General features: G+C 40.1%; 1 protein-coding gene across 3 annotated transcripts in view; it reads left to right on the top strand.

The window, feature by feature from the left end:
* SKIL (SKI like proto-oncogene) overlaps positions 1 to 25,539 on the top strand; it is a 40,872-nt gene that overhangs the window by 9,816 nt on the left and 5,517 nt on the right. For 2 of the 3 annotated variants that reach the window (XM_070072528.2, XM_070072529.2), the window contains exons 3-5: positions 16,558 to 16,655; positions 19,230 to 19,462; positions 25,296 to 25,537. In XM_070072528.2, coding sequence (XP_069928629.1) covers positions 16,558 to 16,655; positions 19,230 to 19,462; positions 25,296 to 25,537 — 573 coding nt within the window. The remainder of the gene's footprint in view (positions 1 to 16,557; positions 16,656 to 19,229; positions 19,463 to 25,295; positions 25,538 to 25,539) is intronic. The other variant, XM_089330946.1, reaches the window with a different exon arrangement.

The raw sequence follows: 25,539 nt of genomic DNA, 5'->3' as shown, positions 1-25,539 counted from the left end.
TCTCCTTCTCTACCCCCTCTCCCCCTCTCCCCCTCTCCCTCTCCTTCTTCCTCTCCTCCCTCCCTCCCTCCCCTCCTCACTCTCTCACTCTGACTCTACCTTTCAAATAAATAAGTAATCTTTTTAAAAAGAATGAAGCCATTAACGTTCTTTTTTAAGCTTGTGATAAAAAACTTAGAAAGTTGTCCTTTTGATCTAAGTTCCTCATCAGACTACAGTTTGTCATCCATGCAGCCTTTCTCATCTGGGGTTATGTGAAGGGAGAATTAAGCCCTATAGAAAATGATCTGACTGATGTTTCTTGTGTGTTCTCTCAGAGTTGGTACATAGTTGAATGCATTAGAAAGAGGTTAATTTATGCATACAGTGGATGCATTGGGGCATTTTTAATTCTCTTGAGAACCCAACTTACGAAGTTTAGTGTAAAAAATTTTTAAATTTTTAGTCACTCCCCAAATGCCTGAAGCCAGCAGCCGAGACATCAACCCAGGTCTCCTATATGAGTGGTAGGAATCCAACCACTTGAGCCATCACTACTGCCTTCTAGAGTCTGCAATAGCAGGAAGCTGGAGTCAGGAGCTGGAAGTGAGATCTGAACCCAGGCACTTTGACAGGCAACATGGGCGTCCCAACTAATGTCTTGGTCGCTAGTCCGGGGGCTGGCATTGTGGCCTAGTGGATAAAGCTGGCAGCTGCTGCACTTATGATCCAGCTCCCTGATAATGTGCCTGGGAGAGCAGTGGAGGATAGCCCTTGGACCCCTGCACCTGCAGAGGAGACCCAGAAAAAGCTCCTGGCTTTAGTCCAAACATTTACCCCCAATCTACTTTTTGATTACTGTCAATTAACATTATTTGAAAGCCAATGATTTTTTAAGCATATGTGTTGAAATGAGAAAAGTGGAGCCTGAGGTTTATACTGATTAAAATTTCTGACAAATATTTCAGTGAAAATATGTATATGACATTGAGATTTCCAAGTACTTACAATTTTAATGGATTAAACACCACATAATTCCAATATAAAAATTTTTTGTTCTGGGTGTGGTTGGAGCAGTAGTTAAGATGCTATTTGGAATGCCTGTATCCCATGTTGCAGTGCCTAGGTTCAAGCCTGGCTATGCTCCTGATTCCAGATTCTTGCTAATTTGAAGGGGGCACCAGATGATGGCTCAAGTGCTTGGGTCTCTGCAACACACATGGGACACCTGGATTGAGTTCTGGACTCCTGACTTTGGCCTGGCCCAGCCCTGGATATTGTGGGCATTTGAGGAGTGAACCCGAGTCTTGCCTTTCAAATAAAAAATAAAAATAAATTTTTAAAAAATTAAAAATTTAAAAAATTTTGTGAAGTTCCAGGAGTTAATTGAACTGTAATTAGTTGGTTCCTTTTCCTTCAGGTTGTTTATACCTTGGAGTGATGTGTTGCTCATTTCATAAGATGGATTTAAGATAATAGCTGTGCATTGATTATAGAGCCTTTACTTTTCCTTTGAGCATTTTTAAGCACTTCAAACCTAGAATGAACTCTGTGAGGTTGGTGGTATGAATGACTTATATAGTCGATGGGGGCAGCAGGCATTTTTGTGCCTTCTGAAGGTTCATCTTTAGTAAGTTAGTACAGATGCCTAGTTTTGCATTGGGTTGATTAATACTAGTGATACAATAAAGTGGGGTGCAAGGCATAGACTTAAAATCTCATAAGTAGCTATTTGCAACCTTGTAACAATATTCCCTTTCATTTGTCCAAACTCTTATTCACAGTATGTTGGAATTATTGAGGAAACGTGATCCTGTACTGAGGGATTTGGTTTTCTTTCAGTAAGAGTTGTTGGCAGCTGTCTGGTTGGGTGTCTTCTGTATACTTCTGAAATCATTTATTGACCACTTGAATGTTTTAGTACTAAACATAGTAGAAAGACCCTAGCAGGTATAATCACTTTATACCTAAGAAATTATTTCCAGCTGTGTGTCTAGTTATGTGTTTGGTTAGTAAGATTGCTAATAATTTATGTTGGGTTAGTACAAAATAATATGAATTTAATATGCATTATATTTTATTTCTTGTGTAAACATACCATTAAGAGGATAGACTTAAGTTTAACCAACCTACTATTCTTATGTACACAGAAATTTAATAATTAATCTTCGACCATTTATAGCACTTAAAAATATTTGAAATATAGAGAGGGGCAGATCTTCCATCTACTTGTTCAGTTTACTGATTGTGATAGCTAGGGCTGGGGTAGGCCAAAGTCAGGAGCCCAGAATTCAATCACAGTCTCCCATGTGGGTGGCAGAGACCCAAGTGTTTGAATAATTGCTTGCTGTTTCCCAGGCATATTGGCAGGAAGCAGGGGTTGGGAATGGAGCTGGGGACTTGAACCCAAGCACTCCAGTATGGAATATGAGTGTCCGAAATGGTGTCTTTTAACTGCTGCACTTAATTTTCCATATACTTTTAAAAGGCTGAATTCTTTCGTTGGAATTTTTGAAATTCCACCAGTATTTTGAGGCAGTGTCTTGATTTCTTTAATCAGTTTGTCATTAATATTAATTAAAAAATGTAATATTAATCTAACACTATAAGTAAAAACTAAAGTGCCAGCTAAAAGTTTACTGTTAAAAATCAGTCTAGCCGGCGCCACGGCTCACTAGGCTAATCCTCCGCCTTGCGGCGCCGGCACACCGGGTTCTTGTCCCAGTCAGGGCGCCGGATTCTGTCCCGGTTGCCCCTCTTCCAGGCCAGCTCTCTGCTGTGGCCAGGGAGTGCAGTGGAGGATGGCCCAAGTGCTTGGGCCCTGCACCCCATGGGAGACCAGGAGAGAAGTACCTGGCTCCTGCCATCGGATCAGTGCAGCAGCTATTGGAGGGTGAACCAACGGGAAAGGAAGGCCTTTCTCTCTGTCTCTCTCTCTCACTGTCCACTCTGCCTGTCAAAAAAAAAAAAAAAAAAAAAAAATCAGTCTAGAGATTTTGGTTTTTTTATGTACAGATTGGAATTTTTTTAATGAATAGTGTTGAGTAGGTTGAATTGCTCTTGTATTTAGAAATGGCTGTGCCATTTAAATGTATTGCCATATTTATTTTTTTGGTAAATGAAATCAAGCTTTAAATTGTTTGTATTATGAGACTAATAAACATTGTATCACTAAAATACAGTGGTTCTTTACTGGGACGTCTGATTTCAAAAAACATTCGCAATTTTTTACTTAGTTTAAATGATCTTTTACTGCATATTTTGAATTACTTAGATTTTGCTTTCATACACAAGAATTATTTGGAGTTTTATGATTTAGAGGATGAACCTTTGGAATGAAATAATGCCTGAAATTTTGCTTATTTTTTTAGGATGAAAATGCCATGTGTTCATTTTAGAGTAGATAATGGTGGGGGAGGTCGGTGATAAAAACATTTTAAAATGTTAAGCCTCTAATTAATGCAACCACTCTGCCGAGTAATACAATGTATTTAATATATAAAGAAATAAATTATTGTCTTGTTGAAAGGTAAGAAAAAAGGCAGTAGATGCACATGTCTCAGAATCTAATTTTTATTTCTGATCATTAGTATTACTGCTATGCAATTTAATTATATTGTTTTTTTTGAACACCTAATTTGTATGTTGACACAAATGCAGACTAGATGAGAAAATCAGGCATGTCTGTGAATGTTTTGTTGTGTAATATGTGTTTTTCTTAATTGTTTTTAATATGCAGTTAGGATAATTTGTTATAAATGTGTTTATGTCCTGCCACAGAATGCTAGGTAAAATTAACTTGCAACATTTTATCAAGGTTAGTGTTGTGCATTTCTCCATAATAAGCATTATTTAATTTGTTTATCTGGTGAAATACCCCATAGACACAGGTGGGCTTCTTTGGTGCTTCTTAAAGTAGAAAGATGTTAGATGTGAAAGAGACTGTCTTGTGAGGTTTGTGGTGGTAGAGTAACCTCGTAAAAGGCAGCCTGGGGAATTAATAGGCTGTGCTGTCATTCAGATATTTATTGACTCAACAAGTATTTATTGACTCCCTGCTACATATATTAGGTACTGATAAAATAAGATGGTTCTTGAACTCAGGTTGATGTTCAAGCAGAAAGAAGCTGGACAGCTGCTTATCTGGGATTTTGAATAGGGAATTAAGACACTGGCTAGGGGACTATACCAGGTGATCCTTAAGGCAAGATTTCCTTGAAGTCTGTGGCTCTGTTGGTGGGTTTCTACGAAAATTGGAAATAAAGAACAGGAACTGAGGGATGAATGTTCTTAAAAGTATATGAATGTGCTAGTAATTATTAAGGTAGTGTTTTAAGTATTTGAGATATGGAAATAAAGAAATGGTAGGATGCATCATGAATAAAAATAAAACACAAACTATAGAATTTTGAAATGAACTTAGTTATCAAAGTTGAACCATATTTCTAGTTGAGGTCTTTGAAGATGTTTAGAGTTTCCTTACTGTTCCTAAAGACTTGAGATTGCAGTATGCATACTAGGAGGACTTATAACTGTGTAAATCAATTTTAATAATTTTAATTAAATCTGGAAACAATTTATTTCTTGCATAGTACCATCTAGACTTATTTTAATATAAGGAGGAGCTTTTTCTAAATAATGAGTTTAACAGATGATTTCTTAAAAAGAAATTACTAATTAAGATGATTTTAGATATGGTTGATTTGTTAGAATGAACTTATCTGTGCTCATTAACAGCTCTTTTACCATACAGGATTGAGATGCAAAATGTCCTTACCCATTAAGTTACCTTTTTTTTTCTTAAGATTTATTTATTTGAGAGAGAGATTTATAGACAGTGAGAGGGAGAGACAGAGAGAAAGGAGCTTTTTCCTTGGCCTCCCACATGGGTGTAGGGGCCCAAGTACTTGGCCATCTTCTGCTTTCCCAGGCTACAACAGAGAGCTGGTTTGGAAGAGGAACAGCTGGAACTAGAATCAGTGTCCATATGGGATGCCAGCACCACAGGCAGAGGATTAACCCACTGCACGATAAAATTGGCCCCTCATTAAGTTACTTTTGAAAGCACTTTTTTTTTTTTTTAACATTTGTGAATTTTAAAGTGTTTTAAATAATTCTGAATCTAAGTGGACTTATAGAATATAATTTAACTATATCACATTAACTCAAATTTATTTTAAGATTTTATTTTTAAGTTTTTTTTTTAAAAAAAAATTATTTGAAAGGCAGAGTTACAGAGAGAAGAAGAGAGATAATCTTCCATCCGCTGGTTTACTTCCAAAATGGCTGCAACAGCCAGGGCTGGGCCAGGCCGAAGCCAGGACCCAGGAGCTTTTTCTGGATCTCCCATGAATAGATTTAGGGGCCTCTGCACCCACTCAGGAGACCCGGAAGAAGCTCCTGGCTCCTGGTTTTGGAACAGCCCAGCTCCGGCCACTGTGGCCATTTAGGGAGTGAACCAGCGGATTGAAGATCTGTCTCTGTCTCTCCCTCTCTCTGTTTCGAATAAATAAATCTTTAAAAGAAAAAAGTTTGTAAGAAATTAATATTACAAAAAAAAAACTGATGTTTAGCAAAACCTGAGTTGGCCAGCATTGTGGCATAGCAGGTTAAGCTTCTGCCAGTGACACTGCCATTCCATATGGATGCCACTTTGAGACCCCGCTACTCTTCCACTTCAGATCCAGCTAATGCACCTGGGAAAGCCTTCCCAGTCTGTAAGCAGAGAGCTGGATTGCAAGAGGAGCTGTCAGGAAATTAACAGGTGCCCATATGGGATGCCAGCGCCTCAGGCAGAGGCTTAACCTGCTACACTACAGTGCCAGCCCCAAACATCAGTATTATATGCTGTTGAATTAGGGGTAGGTAGGGAACTACTACTGATAAATTATTTGTTCTAGCTTATGTTAAAGCTCTTGATTGTCTTGCCTTTTTTTTTTTTTTTAAGATTTATTTATTTATTTGAAATTCAGAGTTACACAGAGAGAGGAGAGGCAGAGAGAGAGAGAGAGGTCTTCTATCTACTGGTTCACTCCCCAATTGGCCGCAACGGCCATAATTGTGCTGTGCTGAAGCCAGGAGCCAGGAGCTTCTTCCAGGTCTCTCACAAGGGTGCAGGGGCCCAAGGACTTGGGCCATCTTCCACTGCTTTCCCAGGCCATAGCAGAGAGCTAGGGGACCCGAAACTGGCACCCATATTGGATGCTGGCACTACAGGTGGCGGCTTTACCTGCTATGCCACAGCGCCAGCTCCTATTTTTTAAAATTAAGATTTAGTTATTTGGAAGGGAGAGTGATGGGAGGGCAGAGAGAGAGAGACAGAGATACAGATAGAGATATTGAAAAGAGATATTGAAATTAGTTACTGTCCATCCACTGGTTCATTCCCCAAATGTCCACAACAACCAGGACTGGGCCAGGCCAAAGCCAAGAGCCTAGGAATTTCATCCAGGTTTCCCACACAGATGGCAGAGATCCAAGTACTTGGGCCACCAACTGCTGTCTCCTTGGTGCATAATCAGGAAGCTGAACTGGAAGTGGAGGAGATCTGACTTAATCCCGGGCACTCTAGTATGAGATATGGGCATTCTAAGTGGTGACTTAATCCATTGTGCCACAACATCTTACCCCTGTTTGGACTTTTTTTTTTTTTTTTTAAGAATTATTTTATTTATTTGAAAGAGTTACAGAGAGAAGTAGAGCCAGAGAGATCTTCCGTTCCTGCTGTTAACACTCCCAAATGACTGCAATGGCCAGAGCTGTGCCGATCCGAAGGCAGGAGCCAGGAGCTTCTTCCCAGACTCCCACAGGGGCCGAAGGAGTTGGCCATCTTCCACTGCTTTCCCAGGCCATAGCAGAGAGCTGGATCAGAAGTGGAGTAGATGGGACTTGAACCGGCACCCATGTGGGATTCTGGTGCTGCAGGCTGGGGCTTCAACCCGTTTTGCCACAGCGCTGGCCCCCTGTTTGGCATTTTGAAGCAGTTTTTGTATTTGCATCTTAAAATTCTCCTCTCTCCTTAGGCTGTCAGTTAGCATCTATCATTTAGTATTTCTGTTGCCAGAAGTCATTTTTCCTTTTTTTTCTTTTAACTTTTATTTAGTAAATATAAATTTCCAAAGTACAGTTTATGGATTACAATGGCTCCCCCCTCCCATAACTTCCCTCCCACTCGCACCCCTCCCATCTCCAGCTCCCTCTCCCATTTCATTCACATCAAGATTATTTTCAATTATCTTTATATACAGAAGATCGATTTAGTATATATTAAGATTTCATCCGTTTGCACCCACACAGAAACACAGAGTGTAAAATAATGTTTCAGTACTAGTTATAGCATTACTTCACATTGGACAACACATTAAGGACAGATCCCACATGAGGAGTAAGTACACAGTGACTCCTGTTGTTGACTTAACAATTTGACACTCTTGTTTATGGCGTCAGTAATCTCCCTAGGTTCTAGTCATGAGTTGCCAAAGCTATGGAAGCCTTTTGAGTTCGCTGACTTTGATCTTATTCCGACAGGGTCTTAGTCAAAGTGGAAGTTCCCTCCTCCCTTCAGAGAAAGGTACCTTCTTCTCTGATGGCCCTGTTCTTTCCACTGGGATCTCACTCGCAGAGATCTTTCATTTAGTTTTTTTTTTTTTTTTTTTTTACCCAGAGTGTCTTGGCTTTCCATGCCTAAAATACTCTCATGGGCTCTTCAGCCAGATCCGACTGCCTTAAGGGCTGATTCTGAGGCCAGAGTGCTATTTAGGACATCTGCCATTCATGAGTCTGCTGTGTATCTCACTTCCCATGTTGGATCATTCTCTCCCTTTTTGATTCTATCAGTTAGTATTAACAGACACTAGTCTTGTTTGTGTGATCCCTTTGACTCTTAGACCTATCAGTGTGATCAATTGTGAACTGAAATTGATCACTTGGACTAGTGAGATGGCATTGGTACATGCCACCTTGATGGGATTGTATTGGAATCCCCTGGCACATTTCTAACTCCACCATTTGGGACAAGTCCGATTGAGCATGTACCAAAGTGTACATCTCCCTCTCTTATTCCCACTCTTATATTTAACAGGGATCACTTTTCAGTTAAAATTTAAACACCTAAGAATAATTGTGTGTTAATTACAGAGTTCAACCAATAGTACTAGAATAAAAAAAAATACTAAAAGGGATAAAGTATTACATTGTACATCAACAGTCAGGACAAGAGCTGATCAAGTCACTGTTTGTCATAGTGTCCATTTCACTTCAACAGGTTTCCTCTTTGGTGCTCAGTTAGTTGTCACCGATTAGGGAGAACATATGATATTTGTCCCTTTGGGACTGGCTTAATTCACTCAGCATAATATTTTCCAAATTCCTCCATCTTGTTGCAAATGACCGGGTTTCATTGTTTTTAACTGCTGTATAGTATTCTATAGAGTACATGTCCCATAATTTCTTTATCCAGTCTACTGTTGATGAGCATTTGGGTTGGTTCCAGGTCTTAGCTATTGTGAATTGAGCTGTAATAAACATTAATGTGCAGACCGCTTTTTTGTTTGCCAATTTAATTTCCTTTGGGTAAATTCCAAGGAGTGCGATGAGTGGGTTGTATGGTAGGGTTATATTCAGGTTTCTGAGGAATCTCCAGACTGACTTCCATAGTGGCTTAACCAGTTTGCATTTCCCACCAACAGTGGGTTAGTGTCCCTTTTTCTCCACATCCTCGCCAGCATTTATTGTTGGTAGATTTCTGCATGTGAGCCATTCTAACTGGGGTGAGGTGAAACCTCATTGTGGTTTTGATTTGCATTTCCCTGATTGCTAGTGATCTTGAACATTTTTTCATGTGCCTGTTGGCCATTTGGATTTCCTCTTTTGAAAAATGTCTATTGAGGTCCTTGGCCCATCTCTTAAGTGGGTTGTTTGTTTTGATGTTGTGGAGTTTCTTGATTTCTTTGTAGATTCTGGTTATCAACCCTTTATCTGTTACATATTTTGCAAATATTTTTTCCCATTCTGTTGGTTGCCTCTTCACTTTCCTGACTGTTTCTTTTGCAGTACAGAAACTTCTCAATTTGATGCAATCCCAAATGTTAATTTTGGCTTTGACTGCCTGTGCTTCTGGGGTCTTTTCCAAGAAGTCTTTGCCAGTACCTATATCTTACAGGATTTCTCCAATGCTCTCTAATAATTTGATGGTGTCAGGTCATAGATTTAAGTCTTTAATCCATGTTGAGTGAATTTTTGTGTAAGGTGAAAGGTAGGGGTCTTGCTTTATGATTCTGCACGTGGAAATCCAGTTTTCCCAGCACCATTTATTGAATAGACTGTCCTTACTCCAGGGATTGGTTTTGGATCCTTGATCAAATATGAGTTGGCTGTAGATGTTTGGATTGATTTCGGGTGTTTCAATTCTGTTCCATTAGTCTATCCATCTGTTTCTGTACCAGTACCATGCTGTTTTGATTACAACTGCCCTGTAGTATGTCCTGAAATCTGGTATTGTGATGCCTCCAGCTTTGTTTTTGTTGTACAAGATTTCTTTAGCTATTCGAGGTCTCCTGTGTCTCCATATGAATTTCAGCATCATTTTTTCCAGATCTGAGAAGAAGGTCTTTGGTATCTTGATTGGTATTGCATTGAATCTGTAAATTGCTTTTGGGAGAATGGACATTTTGATGATATTGATTGATGGAAGATTTTTCCATTTCTTGGTATCCTCTTCTATTTCTTTCTTTAAGGTTTTGTACTTTTCATCGTAGAGATTTTTAACGTCCTTGGTTAAGTTTATTCCAAGGTATTTGATTGTTTTTGTAGCTATTGTGAATGGGATTGATTTAGAAGTTCTTTCTCAGCCGTGCATTGCCTGTGTATACAAAGGCTATTGATTTTTGTGCATTGATTTTATATCCTGCTACTTTGCCAATGAGTTCCAATAGTCTCTTAGTAGAGTTTGGATCCCCTACATAAAGAATCATATCGTCTGCAAAGAGGAATAGTTTGAGTTCTTCCTTCCCAATTTGTATACCTTTAATTTCTTTTTCTTGCCTAATAGCTCTGGCTAAAACTTCCAGAACTATATTGAATAGCAGTGGTGAGAGTGGGCATCCCTGTCTGGTACCAGATCTCAGTGGAATTGCTTCCAACTTCTCCCCATTCAGTAGGATGTTGGCCGTGGATTTTTCATGGATTGCTTTGATTGTATTGAGGAATGTTCCTTCCATACCCAGTTTGCTTAGAGTTTTCATCATGAAAGGGTGTTGTATTTTATCAAATGCTTTCTCTGCGTCTATTGAGATAATCGTATGGTTTTTCTTCTGTAGTCTGTTAATATGGTGTATCACATTGATTGTTTTGCGAACATTGAACCATCCCTGCATATCAGGGATAAATCCCACTTGGTCTGGGTGGATGATCTTTCTGATGTGTTGTTGCATTCTATTGGCCAGAATTTTGTTGAGGATTTTTGCATCTATGTTCATCAGGGATATTGATCTGTAATTCTATTTCAATGCTGCATCTTTTTCCGGCTTAGGAATTAAGGTGATGCTGGCTTCATAGAAAGAATTTGGGAGGACTCCCTCTTTTTTGATTGTTCTGAATAGTTTGAGAAGAATTGGAGTTAGTTCTTCTTTAAATGTCTGGTAGAATTCAGCAGTGAATCCATCTGGTCCTGGGCTTTTCTTTGTTGGGAGGGCCTTTATTACTGTTTCAATTTCTGCCTCAGTTATGGGTCTGTTTAGGTTTTCGATGTCTTCCTGGTTCAATTTAGGTAGGTTGCATGTGTCCAGGAATTTATCCATTTCTGCTAAATTTCCCTGTTTGCTGGCATACAAGTCCTTGTAGTAATTTCTGATGATTCTTTTTATTTCTGTGGTGTCTGTTGTTATGTTTCCTTTTTCATCTCTGATTTTATTGATTTGGGTCTTTTAGTTAGTTGGGCCAATGGGGTGTCAATTTTGCTTATTTTTTCAAAAAACCAGCTCCTCGTTGGCTGATTTTTTGTAATGTTTTTTTTTTTTTTTTATTCAGTCCTGTTGATTTCTTCTCTGATTTTAATTATTTCTCTTCTCCTACTAGATTTGTGTCTGGTTTGCTGCAGATTTTCTAGATCCTTGAGATGCATTGAAAGCTCATCTATTTGGTGCCTTTCCAATTTCTTGATGTAGGCACCTATTTCTATAAACTTTCCTCTTAACACTGCTTTTGCCGTATCCCATAAGTTTTGGTATGTTGTGCCGTTATCCTCATTTACTTCCAGAAAATTTTTGATTTCTCTTTTGATTTCCTCTATGACCCATTGTTCATTCAGGACATGTTGTTCAATCTCCATGTGTTTGCGTATGCTCTAGGGATTCCTGAGTTGCTAATTTCCAACTTCATTCCTTTATGGTCTGAGAAGCTGCATGGTATGATTCTAATTCTTTTAAATTTGCTGAGACTTGCTTTATGGCCTAGTATGTGTTCAATCCTAGAGAAGGTTCCATGTACTGCTGAGAAGAATGTAAATGCTTTGTGTGTAGGATGAAAAGTTCTGTAGATATCTGTTAGATCCATTTGGGCTATAGTGTCATTTAAATCTACTGTCTCCTTGTTGATCTTCTGTCCTGTTGATCTGTCTATTTCTGAGAGTGGAGTATTGAAGTCCCCCAGTACTGTTGTATTGGGGTCTAAGTCTCCCTTTAAATCCCTTAACAAATCTTTTAAAAAAAACTGGTGCCCTGTAATTAGGTGCATATACATTGATAATTGTTATATCTTCCTGTTGAATTGATCCCTTAATCGTTATATAGTGCCCCTCTTTGTCTCTCCTAACAGTTTTTGTGGTAAAGTTTATGTTGTCAGATATTAAGATGGCTACGCCCGCCCTTTTTTCATTTCTGTTGGCATGGTATATCTTTTTCCAGCCTTTCACTTTCAGTCTGTATGGATCTTTGTTGGAAAGATGTGTTTCTTGTAAGCGGCAGATAGATGGATTTTGTTCCTTAAGCCAATCAGCCAATCGGTGTCTTTTAACTGGATAGTTCAGGCCATTAACATTCAGTGTGACTATTGATAAGTAGTAACTTTGCCCTGCCATTTGCCAAAGGTATTTTCTAATATATGCTTTGTTCTTCCTGTGATCTTTTGCTGTGAGGTTTCCTTCCTTTGCCTTCTTTCATATTGATGACTGTGTGTCTGTGTTTCTGTGTGCAGCACATCTTTAAGCATCTTTTGCAGGGCTGGACGAGTGGCGACAAATTCTTTCAATTTCTGTTTGCTGTGAAAGGTCTTTATTTCACCTTCATTCACAAATGAGAGCTTAGCAGGATATAATATTCTGGGCTGGCAGTTTTTCTCTCTTAGTACCTGGGCTATATCTCGCCATTTCCTCCTAGCTTGTAGGGTTTCTGATGAGAAGTCAGCTGTGAGTCTGATTGGAGATCCTCTGAGAGTAATCTGACGTTTCTCTCTCGCACATTTTAGGATCTTTTCTTTATGTTTCACTTTGGTGAGTTTAGTTATAACGTGTCATGGTGAGGATCTCTTTTGGTCATGTTTACTAGGGGTTCTATGAGCTTCCTGTACTAGGATGTCTCTGTCCTTCTCCAAACCTGGGGAATTTTCTGCTAATATCTCACTAAAAAGGCCTTCTAATCCTTTCTCCCTCTCCATGCCTTCAGGAACTCCTAGACCCCAAATGTTGTTTTTTTTAATAGTATCCTGTAGATTCCCGACAATATTTTTTAGATTTCTAATTTCCTCTTTTTTTTCTTTGGTTTGACTGTATCCTTTCCTGTTCTCTGTCTTCTAAGTCTGATATTCTCTCTTCTGCTTCACCCATTCTGTTTGTAAGGCTCTCTAATGTGTTTGTCATTTGATCTATTGAATTCTTCATTTCATTATGATTTCTCATCACTATCACAGTTTCATGTTCTACTAGTTGTTTCATTTCATTTTGATTCCTCCTTAATATTTCATTTTTGCGCGAGAGATTTTCTGTCCTGTCCAGTAAGGATTTCTGTAGTTCAAGAATTTGTTTTTGAGAACTTCTTAATGTTCTTAACAATTTTTTGAGATCTGCTTCTTGCATTTCTTCTATCTCATCATCTTTATAATCTTGAATTGGGTGTCTTTTTCATTTGGGGGCGTCATAGTGTCTTCCTTGTTCTTGTTACCTCGGTTTTTGCGTTTGTTGTTTGGCATATTGGAGATATTCTTTGGTTTCTTCGCTGTGGTGTTTTTTCTTGTTATACTATGACTCTAGATTAAGTGGACTTTCTGCTTTTGATGGATCCTTAGAGGCTGTGATGGGTGTGGCCAGAGAGCTCTGTTTGGTTCTTTAGGGTTAAGGGTGTGTCAAAGGTGACTCACCCAAGTTGTTCTCTCTCTTGCTCGCTCTCTCTCTGTTTTTTTTTTTGACTCAGAAGGGAAGCAATTCTGCACAGCTCCCCTTCCAGTGCTGGTGCGCAGACTCCACGGGTGTCCTCCGCACCGTGGGCATCCTTGCTCTCCCCGTAGGTCCCCCGTGTCACATCTACTATATTCGGGAGAGTTTCCTCTGCAATTTCTTCCCGAGCCTTTTCCTGAGACTACAGTAACTCCACTTTTATTAAACTATCTTTTCCTGGACTATCAGTGCGCGCCCTCACTATTCCGCCATCTTGGCTCTGCCCCCAGAAGTCATTTTTCTAATTCACTGCCAGAACAAAACTAGGCTTAGAAACTAAATGTGATTTATTTTATAAATAAGCAGTTGAATTTGCTCAGATAGTTAGTATTAGATCAGAATTGTGTTTTGGGTTTTTAGAATATTTGATTAGGATTGGGGATTTTGAAAAATATTCTGCTCTTATGTCTAGTCTAGGGACCTTCACTGAATGCTCAATTTGCAGATCCTTTTAATATATTACTGTTTTCCCTAAGATTTTGTACTCTTGTTAGTTTTTCAAATTACTTTCCCAGTAATTCTTAACAAAAATTAGTTTTTTGTTAAGAATTGGGCCCCTGCACCCACGTGAGAGACCTGGAAGAAGCTCCTGGCTCTTGGCTTTTAATTGGCCTTCAGACAGCTCCTGATTGATTAGGTTCTGTGACGTGTATCCCAGGAGCTGCTGCTTTTCTGTTTTCAGCTTCTTTCCTTGGGGCATGGCAGTGTGTTAGGTCAAGTTATTCCAGTTTCTTCACCCTCGGTTGCCTCCATTAGTGGAATCTTCTTAATCAAACCCATGGGTTTAGAATTGATTTTGTTTCTCGTCACAACTGCTTAACATTTAGAGATCTCTTTCCTTTCTTTTCCATAGTCCTTTGGTTCTGAACTGGAATATTAGGACATCAGGCAAAACGGCTTTCCAAATTTCTTAGGTTTAGGAGCTCTCCACTGCATGTGGCATTTATTCATTGTTGAATAAAGTTGTCATTCTAACACTGCCTAGTTGCTGAAGGGATTGAAGCCTCACAGAGGCAGGGTTCAGAAAAAACCCCAACACTCCTGTTTTGTCATAGCCTTCAACTCATTATCCCATGCTCCCTGAGGCTACTGTGCTTGTCTGGTTAGTTTGTCTTTGCTGTTTACTGTAACCGTGCCATCTTTTAGTGTCTCCCTCTCCTGCCAGTGAGAAGGTATTTTTTTTCTGGCGTGAGCACTTAAAATGCCACTTTAGACACCTGCATCTCATATCAGTGACTGGGTTCAAGTTCTGAGTTTATTCCTTGTGTACCCTATGAGGCAGCGTGTGAGGACTTAAGTAGTTGGGTCCCTGCCACCTGTGTGGGAGACCCAAATTGAGTTCTTAGCCTCTGGCTTCAGCCTGGCCCAGCTCTGCTATTGCCAGCATTTGGGGAATGGAACCAGTGGATGGAAGATTTCTGTCCATCTTGTATGTCTGTCTCTCTGCCTTTAAAATAAAATTAAATAAATAAAGTTAAATAAAAGTTTTTCCCCTCTGTAAGAGTAGGATAATTACTGTCATATGAAATATATAGTCTGGGGGCCGGCACTGTGGCGCAGCAGGTTAACACCTTGGCCTGAAGCACTGGCATCCCATATGGGCGCTGGTTCGAGATCTGGCTGCTCCACTTCTGATCCAGCTCTCTGCTATGGCCTGGGAAAGCAGTGGAAGATGGCCCACATCCTTGGGCCCCTGCACCTGTTTGGGAGACCTGGAGGAAGCTCCTGGCTCCTGGCTTCAGATTGGTACAGCTCCGGCCGTTGCGCCCAGCTGGGGAGTGGGCCATTGGGTGGAAGATCACTCTCTCTCTCTGCCTCTCCTCTCTTTGTGTAACTCTTTTGGATAAATAAAAAGGAAAAGAAATATATAGTCTGTGGGGAGCAGGCAAGGAGGGAAACCAAAATTAGGGAGAAGTTTAGTAACTATGCTATTCACTTTTTTTCTCTCAATTTTTGTTCCACATTTTTTAATCTGTAAAATGGAGATAATGATGCTTACTTAATGAGTATTTGTTAGCATTAAGTAGAATACATGAGGTTTTCAGCAGGTAGATACTTTGTTTCCTTTGTTTACAGGTACAGTTAGTAGTTCTTCCTTTACACTAAAAGAAAGCTTTTCATATCCATCAGGAAGCACTGTTTAAAACAAAAAGTGGTTTCAAATTTAGTTTGGTAAAATATTTATTGCTGTAGAATGTTATCAAGTTAATACGCTAACATACTGTAGGAGTAGGATAAACTAGTTGATTCTAGCAGCAAGAATAGAATCAGCTTCACACTGCTATACATTGGAAGAGTATTATTATTTATAATAGATTCTATAAGTATGAAATTTGATATGAAGTAATTTCTGATAATCCATGTCAGCTTGCATGCTGAAACTATTCTTGGGGCATAGTTCACTCAGTCTCCTTGAGTTCCAAGTGAATAGACTTTAAGGAGGAGAGAGGAATGTCTGGCCTGTGGACCATGTCAGGCCTGTGGTGTCATTTGCTCTGGTCCTGCCAACACAACTACAGCCAGGACTTGAAATTCAGTAAATCTATAGCAAGCTGATTTTTAAATTAATAATTTTGTATGGACTGAAAATGATGTTAAAAATATCTAAATGGGCTGGCGCCGCGGCTCACTAGGCTAATCCTCTGCCTAGTGGCGCCGGCACACTGGGTTCTAGTCCCGGTCGGTGCGCCGGATTCTGTCTCGGTTGCCCCTCTTCCAGGCCAGCTCTCTGCTGTGGCCAGGGAGTGCAGTGGAGGATGGCCCAAGTGCTTGGGCCCTGCACCCCACAGGAGACCAGGAAAAGCACCTGGCTCCTGGCTCCTGCCATCGGATCAGCGCGGTGCGCCGGCCGCAGTGCGCCGGCCGCGGCGGCCATTGGAGGGTGAACCAATGGCAAAGGAAGACCTTTCTCTCTGTCTCTCTCTCTCACTGTCCACTCTGCCTGTCAAAAAATAAAAAAAAATAAATAAAAAATCTAAATGACCCTTGCAGAAAAAAAGGTTCCCTGCCCACACTTTGAGGAAATACTGCCTTATTACAAGATGACTCTTAAATAATGAAACTCTTTATCCAGTGGCTCTGTTAACTTGACATATAAAATTAACCATCAGATTTTCCCCATTAATAAACTTTTCTCCTTCCACATTTTTCTACAGACAGATGCACCATCAGGAATGGAAATACAGTCATGGTATCCTGTTATAAAGCAGGAAGGTGACCATGTTTCTCCGACACATTCATTTTTACATCCCAGGTGAGTGGATCTTCATTTATATGTTTGCTTGTTCGTTCAACAGCTATATGCCAAGTACTAGTCTAGGACTTGAGAGTTCATTATTTAGTTTCAAACTTCCTTGTAAATTAGTGTATTACCTTTGAAAATTCGAAATTGTTCTTTTAAAAAAGTTTTTGTTTGAGAAGCAGACAGAGAAAGAGAAAAGAGGGAGACGGATGGAAAGAGCTCCTGTCTGCTGGTTCACTCCCCAAGTGCCCATAATGGCTGGACCTGGGCCAGGCTGAAGCCAGGAGCCAGGAACTCAAACCAGGTCTTCTGAGTGGGTGGAAGGGACCCAGCTACTTGAGCCATCACCTTCTCTCTCCTGGAGTACTCATTAACAGGAAGTGAGAAATAAGAATGGATTGGGAATCAAAACTCAGGTACACCAATATGGGATGTCCCATCCAGAGTCATAACCAAATTCTTGCCCTCAAAACTGTTTATAAACAAGCACATTGTGATTTAATGCTGTTTAAATATTTATCATTGTAAGGATATTGTAGAAGAATTACATCACCTAGTCATTCTAATTAGAAAAAAATTCAGAGGAAGAATCTAAAATGAAATGAATTGTAAATTTTATTACATATTTGTGGTAACCTTTACTTAATGCTTTTATGTTTTTTCATTTTTTCTTGACTTCAAGCAAGAAAATCAAAGTTATTTAATTTCCTTCTGTTCAAGAGATAAACTAATTTTTTCAGAGATTGGTATGGAACTTTGATATTTTAAAAGGAAATTCTTTTGAAACTTGAGTTATTAATAGCCACACCCCTCAAAAATCAAGTTTTTGTATTTTCAGTATTCCAAGGAGATTTTCTATTTTTATAGATTTTATGCTTTTTATTTAGATTTTATCTGTTAGTGTAAATCTTATCCCCAAGCATGGTGATATGAAGAGTCTTAGTCTTATTATCTGTATTTGCATAATCACTACCATATGTAAGATACATTTTGAAATAAGTCTTTTGAACATTACTAAACCTGTCAGATTGGTGTTTTTTGTTTTAGCAGAATAGTGAGTATTTAGTCCTAGAATTCATGTGATAAAGAACAGTGTAAGTGTTCTGTATAAATAAAGTGATGTTAGGAGATTGCCTGGAGTATAGAGGATGAAGTGTTAGTCTGAATGGTTGTCTTTTTGATAAAGATTATTCAGATTGCAGTTACAAACATAGTACTTGAGTATTTCGTTCAGCTGTGTTCCATAAGCCTCTCAAGTACTCTCCTGAACAGTGTGTGTGAACTTTGAGTAAAATTATGTTACCCTTTCAATCTTAATTTTGCACAGTTTATTACTGCTATTTTATCAGATAAGTAGGAGTACCAATAATTTTTTTTCCCTTTTTTTTTTAAGATTTATTTATTTGAAAGAGAAGGAGAGGCAGAGAGACAGAGAGGTTTTCCATCCACTGGTTCGCTCCCCAATTGGCCACAACAGCTGGAGCTGCGCCATTTTGAAGCCAGTAACCAGGAGCTTCTTCCTGGTCTCCTATGTGGGTGCAGGAGCCCAGGGACTTGGGTCATCTTCCATTGTTTTCCTAGGCCATACCAGAGAGCTGGATTGGAAGTGGAGCAGCTGGGTCTCGATCCAGCGCCCATATGGGATGCAGGCCCTGTACCCGCTAAACACAGCGCTGGCCTCCATTTTTTTTTTTGAAATTTTTAAATGATTTTTATTTATTTATTTGAGAGGTAGAGATAAAGAGGGAGGAAGAGACAGAAAGAAAGGTCTTCCATCTGTTGGTTCACTCCCCAAATGGCTGCAGTGGCCGGAGCTGGGCTGATTGGAAGCCAGGAGCTTCTTCTGGGTTGCCCACATGGGTGCAGAGACCCAAAGACTTGGGCCATCTTCCACTGCTTTCCCAGGCCATAGCAGAGAGCTAGATCGGAAGTAGAGCAGTTGGGACACAAACCAGTGCCCATATGGGAGGCCTGCAGTGCCAGCAGCAGAGGCTTAACCTACTATGCCACAGTGCTGGCCCCCCGCACCAAACTATTTTAAGAAGATTGTGCTCTGGTATTTGATACAAGTAAAGCTGTGGAGTAGGTAGGCAGCAGCATTCAGAGTACCCGTTCTCTCTGAGCTATATAAGAAGGGCCTTTGGAACTCCTCATTGGGCCTATCATGAAGCAACCTCACCACAGGCAGAGAGCAACAATTCCCTGCTTTGGAGGGGTAGTGAATATGAAAACAGTCCTCCAAAGTAGCATATGACTTGTCTTTTGGAATTAACCGTACCTAGTCAGGGCTGTTAAAATGCTTACTGCCTGTAGTTCTCAGTTGATTTTGAGGAAAGGAGAAAACGGATTTTATTTTTTAGTGAGTATCTTTGTAATGTGAAGAAATTTACAAAATAACAAAAATCAACTTTGTTCTTAATGCCTAAAATGTCCATTTTTTTAAGAGTTTGTTTCTGTGACCCTTATTTTCTGAGTTGTTACATTGTCTGTCTTGATTAAAAAAAGTTTATGCATAGAAATGTTTCATATTTTGATTTTTTTACCTAAATGTAGTAAGTATCTTATTTTGCTTTTCTTTGTTTTCAGCTACTATTTATACATGTGTGATAAAGTGGTTGCCCCCAATGTGTCACTCACTTCTGCCATATCTCAGTCTAAAGAGGTCACAAAGACAGAGGCAAGTAAGTCTGTGTCACGAACATCAGAGAAGCCTCACGGTAGTGGTAAACATCAAAAAGCAGTGTCTTACCCAGATGTCTCACTTGAGGAACAGGAGAAAATGGATTTAAAAATAAGTAGAGAATTATATAACCGTTTAGGTAAGTATTCAGAAAGTATCTTTTTTTTTTTTTTTTCAAAGATTTATCCATTTATGTGAAAGGCAGTGTTATAGGGAAAGAGGGAGAGACAGAGAGATCTTCAGTCCATTGGATCACTCCCTTGATGGCTGCAGTGGTCAGGGATGGGCCAGGCCAAAGCCAGGAGCTTTTCTAGGTCTCCCACATGGGTTTAGGGGTTCAAGTACTGGACCATACTCTTCTGCATTAGTAGAGAGCTGGATTGGAAGTGAAACAGCTGGGACATAAACCTGCACCCATGTGGGATGCCAGTGCCACAGGCAACGGCTTAACTCTGCGGCAATGCTGGCGTTAGAAATTACTTTTTTTTTTTTAAGTTTTATTTATTTGAAAGATTTACAGAGAGAGGTAGAGCCAGAGAGAAAGAGAGAGAGAGAGAGGTCTTCCATCCATTCGCTGGTTCACTCCCCAAATGACCACAACGGATAGAGCAGAGCTGATCTGAAGCCAAGAGGTTCTTCTGGGTCTCCCACGCTGGTACAGGGGCCCAAGCACTTGGGCCATCTTCTGCTGCTTTCCCAGGCCATAGCAGAGAGCTGGATTGAAAGAGAAGCATTCGGGACACAAACTGGCACCCATATGAGATGCTGGTGCTGCAGACCGGGGTTTTAACCTGCTGCGCCACAGCACCGGCCCCCAGAAATTATCTTTTTAAAATCAAGTATCTAATAGACACAATTTATTGATAATTTTCAAAGAAGATTTCTATTTAAGCAAGGTTTTCAGTTAGTTACTGCTTTCACCCTAAAAAATGTGACCTTTTAAAATGAGTGGTTTTTTTTCTCTCCCAACTTCAATTACTGTACTTTTTTAGAATGGCAGTAACTATAGAGGTTAGTGAGAGAGTGGTGTGTGTGTGTGTGTGTGTGTGTGTATGTGTAATGTAATAGAGTCGTGAGAGGACTACATGTGTTAAGTATATAATCGCTGCAAGTGATTTTCTGTCATTTTTTTCCCCTGTATTTTCTTTGCTGTCAGATTTCTTTAGTAGATCCGTATTTTTTACAAATTTGCTATGAACTAAGAAAGTTATTTATTAATATTAAGGAGTATATATAAATAAGAATGGTTAATTATGTAAGTCAGGGAAACAGTCATGGAATAAAAAGCAAAGATTAAAAGCTCTGGAAACTGGGCAGTTGGCTTAAATGCAGAATGCTGACTTCATCTAAATGAAAATACTGCGAATCAAACAACTTTTCCCTCAAATGCTGCTTCCCATAGAGCAGCACAACTTTGCTTTGTGCTTTGTGCTTAGGCAGTGTGACTGCCTTGCAACAGTTAGAGAATCTTCCAGTTATTTAACACTTCCCATAGGGAATTGAAATTCTTTAAGATTTTCTTTTCCTTTCTTTCTTTCTTTTTTTTTTTTTTTTTGACAGGCAGAGTTAGTGAGAGAGAGACAGAGAGAAAGGTCTTCCTTTCGTTGGTTCACCCCCAAATGGCTACTGCAGCTGGCATGCTGCACCGATCCAGGAGCCAGGTGCTTCCTCCCGGTCTCCCATGTAGGTGCAGGGCCCAAGCACTTGGGCCATCCTCCACTGCCTTCCCGGGCCACAGCAGAGAGCTGGATTGGAAGAGGAGCAATCGGGACAGAATCTGGCACCCCAACTGGGACTAGAACCTGGGGTACCGGCACTGCAGGCAAAGGATTAGCCTAGTGAGCCGCAGCGCCGGCTGAAATTCTTTAAGATTTTCTGTACTCTTTTTGAGGTTTTAAAAACTCAGATTTTTTTTTGGATTTAATTACATTAAGTAGTAATTAGTAACCTACCTGTATGCCACAGTTACATAATATTTTATTACCCAGATTAATCCTAGTAACATGAAAAACACACAATTCACAGGCCATAATTTTTTAATTTATTTGAATTTATTTGTTTACTTATTATTTGAAAGGCAGAGTGACAGAGAGGGAGAGGCAGAAAGAGATCTCCTATCTGTTGATTCACTCCCCAAATGGCTGTGATGACTGGGGCTGGACCAGCTAAAATCAGGAGTCTGGAACTCTATTCATGTCTCCCACTTGGGTTGCAGGAGCCCAAATACTTGGGCTATGTTCCACTACTTTCCCAGGTGCATTAGCAGAGAGCTGAATCCGAAGTGGAGCTGTGGGGACTCAACTGGCACTCTAAAAGGGAATGCTGGTGATATAGGCAGCAGCCTAACACACTGTGCCACAACACTGGCCCCTTTCATGTTTTTCTTGGACAGTGCATCTCTTTGGAGAAATTCTGTTCTGATCTTTTGCCTCTTTTTAAATTGGGTTGTCTCTTTACTGTTGAGTTCCAAGAGTTCTTTATACAGTCCTGGCCCTAGATCCTTATACACTGGCTTTCTTACTCTACAGCTATTGCCATTCTAAAAAATGTATAGCAATTGAAGTTTTAAAATTGTAAGAACTGTAAATTTTTGATTGCTTGCTTTATGGTTTCTTATACTGAAGAAATTATTGCCTAATTCAGAACTCTTTATATTTAGCTCTTCGATCTTAACATATCTTTGATTCCTTTTGAATTAACATTTATATACAGTGTAAGTTCCAACCTCATTTTAAAAAAGATTTTATTAATTTATTTGAGAGAGCTACAGGCAGAGAGAGGGAGGGACAGAAAGATCTTCCATCCGCTGGTTCACTCCACAGATGGCCCGCAACAGCCAGAGCTGGGCTGATCCAAAGTCAGGAGACAGGAGCTTCTTCTGGGTCTCCCACAGGGGTACAGTGGCCCAATCACTTGGGCCATCTTCCACTGCTTTCCCAGGCCACAGCAGAGAGCTGGATAGCAAGTGGAGCAGCTGGGACATAAACTGGTATAGGATGCCAGCGTGGCAGGCAGAGGCTTAACCTGTGCTGCAGTGCTGGCCCCAACCTCACTTTCATTTTCCCTTAAAGATTTATATTTATTTATTTCAAAGAGTGATGAAGAGAGGGAGAGACATAGAAAGAGGAGATCTTCCATGTACTGGTTCACTCCCCAAATGTCTGCAGCAGTCAAGGGGTGGGCCAGATCAAAACCAGGAGCCAGGAATTCCATCTTGATACCCATGGGAGTGGCAGGAGTCCAAGTACTTAGGCCATCATCTACTGCCTCTCAGGCAAAATAGTAGGAAGTTGGATCAGAGGTGTGATAGCTGGGACTTGAATCAGGCACTCTGATATGGGATGCAGGCAGTTAAGCTGCTGCTTCACTTGTTGACTCCCCATCCTGTACCAAGTCTCTTTCTTTTGGATGTAGATCCATTTGCCCATTTGTTGAATATTCTTTTCAGATTGAATTTTTTGACAGTCTTCTCAAAAAAACAATTGCCTATAAAACTTGGGTTTACATCATATGAAACAAAATAAGCCAGTCCCAAGTTGACAAATACCCTATGTTCTTCCTGATCTGTGATAATAGAGACCTAAAAGGAAACCTGTAGAAGTGAAATTGACACTTTGAGAAGCAATGACTTGAACAGCCCTTGTCTTGACTGTCAAGGAACATTTTTTTTTCCTTCTTCATATTATTTGTTGAACTCTTTACTTAGCATAGAGTTAATCATGTGTATAAATTCAATTGAAAATAGATTTCAGTAAACAATAAGATTGGGAATAAGAGAGGGGAGGAAGTTTGTAACTGTAAAGCTGTGTAGTTCTGCATTCATTGCTATGGACTAACTTCTAAGGGTACAGTTTAAAAACTTTGCATTGGACCCCAAATCCCATTAAGCTGGGTGGAAAAAAATGCCATCTTAATTGTTAAAGTGATCATAGTAAGTGTTAAAGTGATCATATAGGTATGATTAAGTGTTAAAGGGATCTTATAAATAAGATCAAGTGTCTGGTAATAATAATAGAATTCAAAAGGAGAGAATGTTCCAAAAGGAGAGAAGCAGTCTACACAGCAGACTCATAGAATGACAGTCGCTTTAAATAGCACTCTGACCTCAGAATCAGCCCTTAAAACATTCTGGTCTGGCTGAAAAGCCCATGAGAGCCTTTCAGGCATGGAAAGCCAAGACATTGTGGCAAAAAAAAAGATCTCTGTGAGCGAGACACCAATGGAGAGAAGTGGCCATCAAAGAAGGATGTACTTTCCTCTGAAGGGAGGAGAGAACTTACACTTTGCATATGGCCTTGTCTAAATACTGACGGAGATTGTGAACTCAAAAGGCTTCCATAGCTTAGGCAGCTCATGTCAAGAGCCTTGGGTGATCACTGACATCATACTTAAGAGTGTTAATTGTTAAATTAACAACAGGAGTCACTGTGCATTTAATTCCCATGCAGGACCTCTGTCCACAATGAGTTAACTGTAAAACTGTTCTCAGTCTTTGTGAGTGTGTGCATGCACACAAATTGTTAAAATCTTTACTTGGTATAGAGTTGGTCTTCTGTGTATAAAGTTAATTGAAAATGAATCTTGGCTGGTGCCGCGGCTCACTAGGCTAATCCTCCGCCTTGCGGCGCCGGCACCCTGGGTTCTAGTCCCGGTCGGGGCACGGGATTCTGTCCCAGTTGCCCCTTTTCCAGGCCAGCTCTCTGCTGTGGCCTGGGAGTGCAGTGGAGGATGGCCCAAGTGCTTGGGCCCTGCACCCCACAGGAGACCAGGATAAGCACTTGGCTCCTGCCTTCAGATCAGCGCAGTGCACTGGCTGCAGCGCGCCGGCCATGACGGCCATTGGAGGGTGAACCAACAGCAAAGGAAGACCTTTCTCTCTCTCTCTCTCTCTCACTGTCCACTCTGCCTGTCAAAAAAAAAAAAAAAAAAAAAAAAAAAAACGAATCTTAATAGATAATGGGACTAGGAATGGGAGAGGAAGGAGGAGGAGGAGTGGGAGTAGGGGTGGGAAGGATGGGTATGGTTGGTAGAATCACTATATTCCTAAAGTTGTACTTAGGAAATTTACATCCATTAAATAAAAGGTTTCTCTGGGAGGGGAAAACAAAAAAACAATTGTGGGTTTACTTGGTTCTGGACTCTGAATTCTTTCTCACTGATCTATGTATCTTTCCTTATGTGAGTACTACACAATGGACTTGATATCTGTAGCAAGCTTTAACATTGGAAATTATTAATTCTTTTTCAGGATTTTTTGTCTATTTTGGAGTCTTTGTATTTCCATATGAATTTTAGAATCAGCTTATCAATTTCTGCCAGAAAACCAGCTGGGATTTTAATGGAGATTGCACTGAACATATGGATCAATTTGGGGAATATTATTATCTTAAAAATACTTAGTCTTCTGGGGGCCGGCACTGTGGCTTACTTGGTTAATCCTCCTCCTGTGGCACTGGCATCCCATATGGGTGCCGGGTTCTAGTCCCAGTTGTTCCTCTTCCAGTCCAGCTCTCTGCTGTGGCCCGGGAGTGCAGTGGAGGATGGCCCAAGTGCTTGGGCCCCTGCACCCGCATGGGAGACCAGGAGGAAGCACCTGGCTCCTGGTTTCAGATTGGCGTAGTGCTGGCCGTAGCGGCCATTTGGGGAGTGAACCAACGTAAGGAAGACCTTTCTCTCTGTCTCTCCTTCTCACTGTCTATAACTCTACCTGTCAAATAGAAAAAAAATACTTAGTCTTCCAATCTGTTAACATGGACTGTCTTTTTATGTATTCACATCTTTCTTTGATGTTTTGTTGTTGCTATTGTACATGTTTAACTACTTTTGTTAAACTTATTCCTAAGTATTTTATTCTTGTTGATTTAATTTTTGAATGGAATTGTCTTGTTAATAGCATTCCTGGATTCTTCCAGTGACTTTTTAACACAGTGATATTTATTCTTTGTTACTTGATTTTTTTTTCCCTCTCAAAGATCCATCAATCTTACATAGTTCTGTGAGTAAAAAGAAATCTGACTCTACCACTTGCCACTTAGTCAGAGACACAAACAAGTTGGGAATTGGCCATGATACTGCAGAATCATCTCCACTCCTTGTCAAAGATGTCGTTTGTGAAGATGATAAAGGAAAAATCATGGAGGAAGTAATGAGGACTTATGTAAAACAACAGGAAAAACTGAACTCAATTTTGCAAAAGAAGCAACAACTTCAGATGGT

This window comes from Oryctolagus cuniculus, chromosome 4, assembly GCF_051225735.1.
Source record: "Oryctolagus cuniculus isolate XC-2025 breed Fujian yellow rabbit chromosome 4, ASM5122573v1, whole genome shotgun sequence".
In the NCBI taxonomy this organism is placed as follows: Eukaryota; Metazoa; Chordata; class Mammalia; order Lagomorpha; family Leporidae; genus Oryctolagus; species Oryctolagus cuniculus.
The sequence above is the reverse complement of the archived record's forward strand: the minus strand, read 5'-3'. Positions and strand labels throughout refer to the sequence as shown.